Here is a 4052-nt window from a genome sequence, read left to right as displayed (position 1 = left end):
CCTCGGATTGAGATCCCTAAGTCGCATAAGAGGAGGAGCATCTCTGCGGAGGGGTTGGATCTCCTCAAAGGCGTTTTGAACGAGTTGTGAAGGAAACTGAGCAAGTTAAGAGAAAAGGTAAGAGAGTTGCTTTTATTCTTTTTTTGTTTCCTCTTTTGATAGGAAAGTCAGAGATAAGAGAGGTTGTGTGCTTTTTTTTTTCTCTGGTTTTCCCAAGTTTTGATTGATTCCATTATTCTTTTTGTAAGGAATTTGACCCATTTTTTATACTGTAGATCTTACCATATTTAAATGATTCATATTTGGTTCATAAGTAACAAATGAAGCAAATCATTCAGATATGGTTATTGCCTGGATTTGCTTCATTGAACTGCTACCTGAACTACTGATGAGGCCTCTTTGGTTTGTTTGGATCCTTGGTGTTCTTTCCCAATTTCCTCCCTCTAGCTTTTACCATAAATGTTAAAACAAATATCAAAATATGATCAAGCACCAATGCAGTACCAAAACCTCTTAGAAACAAACGCAGAAAAGATCCAAAGATGCGCATAGGAAACGGCAGAAATAACCTACGATAGGCACTTTCTGAGTCTGCTGCCCTTGGTCTATCACGCAGCATGATAAATTCTGCAATGAGGGAGCCACTCGTCAAAGTCAGAATCATTGAATAACTGGAGGAGATAGAGCATGGTCAAAGAAGACAAGTCACTCAAGGATCAGATGATCAACAGAGGTCAGCTCAGAAACTCAAAATGAACAAAAATTGAAAATAGAGAGCTGAGGTTTGGCGGGGAACTTGAATGTTATATTCGTGCTCAAACCACTCTTTCATGAAGAATCAGCACATTGTGTACCAGATAGAATTAATTAATTGTTCGTCGTCTTGCTCTTATTCGGAGATGTTGGAAAACCATTTTTAGGACCGAGAAAAAGCATAGAAAGAATGAATATGAAGAAGCATGTGTAATTGTATCGAGTAATTGATGGTTGTGGGAGTTTGAAATCTCAAGGGATATCCACCTGAGACAATTGCCTCTAGCTGGCGTCCCAAGGTCCAACGTAATTTGATACAATGAAATAACAAACAGAGAAAACTTTTGGCTCTGACTTGAGCTCCATGTGATCACAATGGTCACCCCAGTAAATTAAATAAATCAGGATCTGGGCTTGTGCAGACGAGGCCGGTTGCAGAAGATCCGACCATTGGCCCTCACTAGTGCAGCTACGCCCACACAAATCCCCGTCCACAGCAATGAGAAGAACAAGTGCTTATGCTTATAATCACTCCCAGCTGCTCAGAAATTTACACAGTTTTAGGTTACGTTTGAAAGAAAATCTATTTATTCATCAAAAGAGAGATCATACTTACTTTGTTTCAGAGACATTGTTGCAAACCAGAAACTGATCAGAACCACGAACAATGCTACTGGGAAGTTCTGAGAAATGAAATAACTTCGTTGTAAGACTATATATTCTTTGTGCGCTAAGAAATTGAAAAATAGTTAATTGATGAATGCTTACTGCTACAGCCTCAAGGCCTCCCTTTTGAGGCACAGGTGCCATGTCTCGGCTCACAGCAACTATATAGTGCCCTTGCAGGAGATCAATCGCATCCTGTTTCACACAGCCATATTAACTAGAGTCAGGACACATTCCAGTTACAGAGGTAAGTGATACCACAAGTAGTAGCACACAGTTCTAGGTATCCAACTGAACATAATTATATGATACAAGTATAGTTGCTGAGAATGAAAAGCCACTGACCTGCTTAGTTCCATCAGCAAAGTTATTAAGGTAATAGCGTACAAGGGAGCTCCAGCCATCTTTAACGACGCCATGGGCAGTCCGATGTCCATACCTAGTATTGAGCCGGTTAGAGACACATTAGATGGCATGTAGAGTATATCTAGAAAACACCCCTAGATTAAACATATCGCAAAAGTACCTGACGAAATCTCCTTTAAGTGCAGGAGTACCAGAGTACTGAATGCTGATTTCATCACCATGATTAGCCCACACTGAAAGGCGAAAAGCACATAAGCAACACGTATAAATTCAAACTTTACATCTAAGTAGTGCAATATCAGATTTCCTACAAAGATAGGAGACTGACATATTTTATAGCGTTCATCAAAATTCAGATGTGAGCTTATGGTTTCTTCAGCACCAAAAACACCGATCCTTTTGAGTTGAAGTTCTAGCATCTTTCGACCTATCATGCTCTGCACTTGGCAGGAAGTATGCAGCATGGATGAGCAAATGCTAATGAGATCAGAGGAGCAGCAGCATAGTATTATGACTAACCTGGGTGACATTTGTACGGTCTAAGCAGTCTATGCAGTTTGATCGGACAACACCAAGCTGCTCCTTCATTTTATCACCCTTTTCATTCAACAGAAAGTACCTGTGTAATTCAGGTAACTCAAAATGACATTCCATTTTTTATTTATACTTACTCAGATTTCAAGATTAATTAACTAGAAATGTCCAAGAAAGTCATACCCATTTTGTTCGAGAAACCCCTCAATCTGCTCATACAGAATTGATAAGCGCTCAAAATGGNCTCACAGCAACTATATAGTGCCCTTGCAGGAGATCAATCGCATCCTGTTTCACACAGCCATATTAACTAGAGTCAGGACACATTCCAGTTACAGAGGTAAGTGATACCACAAGTAGTAGCACACAGTTCTAGGTATCCAACTGAACATAATTATATGATACAAGTATAGTTGCTGAGAATGAAAAGCCACTGACCTGCTTAGTTCCATCAGCAAAGTTATTAAGGTAATAGCGTACAAGGGAGCTCCAGCCATCTTTAACGACGCCATGGGCAGTCCGATGTCCATACCTAGTATTGAGCCGGTTAGAGACACATTAGATGGCATGTAGAGTATATCTAGAAAACACCCCTAGATTAAACATATCGCAAAAGTACCTGACGAAATCTCCTTTAAGTGCAGGAGTACCAGAGTACTGAATGCTGATTTCATCACCATGATTAGCCCACACTGAAAGGCGAAAAGCACATAAGCAACACGTATAAATTCAAACTTTACATCTAAGTAGTGCAATATCAGATTTCCTACAAAGATAGGAGACTGACATATTTTATAGCGTTCATCAAAATTCAGATGTGAGCTTATGGTTTCTTCAGCACCAAAAACACCGATCCTTTTGAGTTGAAGTTCTAGCATCTTTCGACCTATCATGCTCTGCACTTGGCAGGAAGTATGCAGCATGGATGAGCAAATGCTAATGAGATCAGAGGAGCAGCAGCATAGTATTATGACTAACCTGGGTGACATTTGTACGGTCTAAGCAGTCTATGCAGTTTGATCGGACAACACCAAGCTGCTCCTTCATTTTATCACCCTTTTCATTCAACAGAAAGTACCTGTGTAATTCAGGTAACTCAAAATGACATTCCATTTTTTATTTATACTTACTCAGATTTCAAGATTAATTAACTAGAAATGTCCAAGAAAGTCATACCCATTTTGTTCGAGAAACCCCTCGATCTGCTCATACAGAATTGATAAGCGCTCAAAATGAATATGCCCACAGATTTTATGGAAATCGAAGTGCAGATATCTACAAGAGTTGAAGACAATAAGCAAACTTTCTAAAAGCACATTAGAGGAACAGATTGACTACCTTATATCATCCCCAGTTATGTGTTGCATAACACTAGCATACTTCTCGCTTAAGCGCCCCTCGCCACCATGCTGATTAGAGAAATATTAATGAATAAAAGTTAAAGTAGATTTATGCAATGCACAAATATGACCTGCACCACACCTTCAGTCACATAACTGTACCTTATTAACAAGATCAACTGCCAAAACTGATCCATATTTTTTCCTTAGGTCCAAAAAGTGCCGCTCAGCTATCCGTGTCTGCAAGAGAAGCACCCAATACAAGTTATTTAAAGTACGCAAAGAGCAAGTGGTTAGTTAATTAGTACTTACAGCTTCTTCAGGTTGGACAATCTCAAATTTCGGCTTGTAAGTCAGATCGACAATTTGCTCCCACATAAAAGGTATGGATCC

General features: G+C 39.5%; 3 protein-coding genes across 3 annotated transcripts in view; 2 read left to right on the top strand and 1 right to left on the bottom strand.

Moving 5' to 3' along the window:
- Positions 1-295, top strand: part of LOC104791382 (probable protein phosphatase 2C 47) — a 4147-nt gene extending 3852 nt beyond the window's left edge. Inside the window, exon 4 of the mRNA XM_010517252.2 lies at positions 183-295. The gene's annotated coding sequence lies outside the window, so the exon portion shown is untranslated. The remainder of the gene's footprint in view (positions 1-182) is intronic.
- LOC104699072 (probable protein phosphatase 2C 47) overlaps positions 1-295 on the top strand; it is a gene marked incomplete at its 5' end in the record, with an annotated part of 2523 nt that extends 2228 nt beyond the window's left edge. The window contains one exon of the mRNA XM_019246359.1: positions 4-295. Within this exon, the coding sequence (XP_019101904.1) occupies positions 4-90 (87 nt within the window). The remainder of the gene's footprint in view (positions 1-3) is intronic.
- Positions 938-4046, bottom strand: LOC104791381 (phosphoinositide phosphatase SAC7-like; the record flags this gene model as incomplete). The annotated part of the gene is made up of 11 exons (XM_010517250.2): positions 938-1291; positions 1370-1436; positions 1522-1614; positions 2758-2851; positions 2939-3011; positions 3107-3215; positions 3298-3397; positions 3496-3594; positions 3658-3728; positions 3822-3899; positions 3972-4046. Coding segments are annotated over 11 exons (996 nt in total), but the record flags the coding sequence as incomplete, so codon positions are not given.

The sequence above is a fragment of the Camelina sativa genome, chromosome 6, assembly GCF_000633955.1.
Source record: "Camelina sativa cultivar DH55 chromosome 6, Cs, whole genome shotgun sequence".
Lineage (NCBI taxonomy): Eukaryota > Viridiplantae > Streptophyta > Magnoliopsida > Brassicales > Brassicaceae > Camelina > Camelina sativa.
The sequence above is the reverse complement of the archived record's forward strand: the minus strand, read 5'-3'. Positions and strand labels throughout refer to the sequence as shown.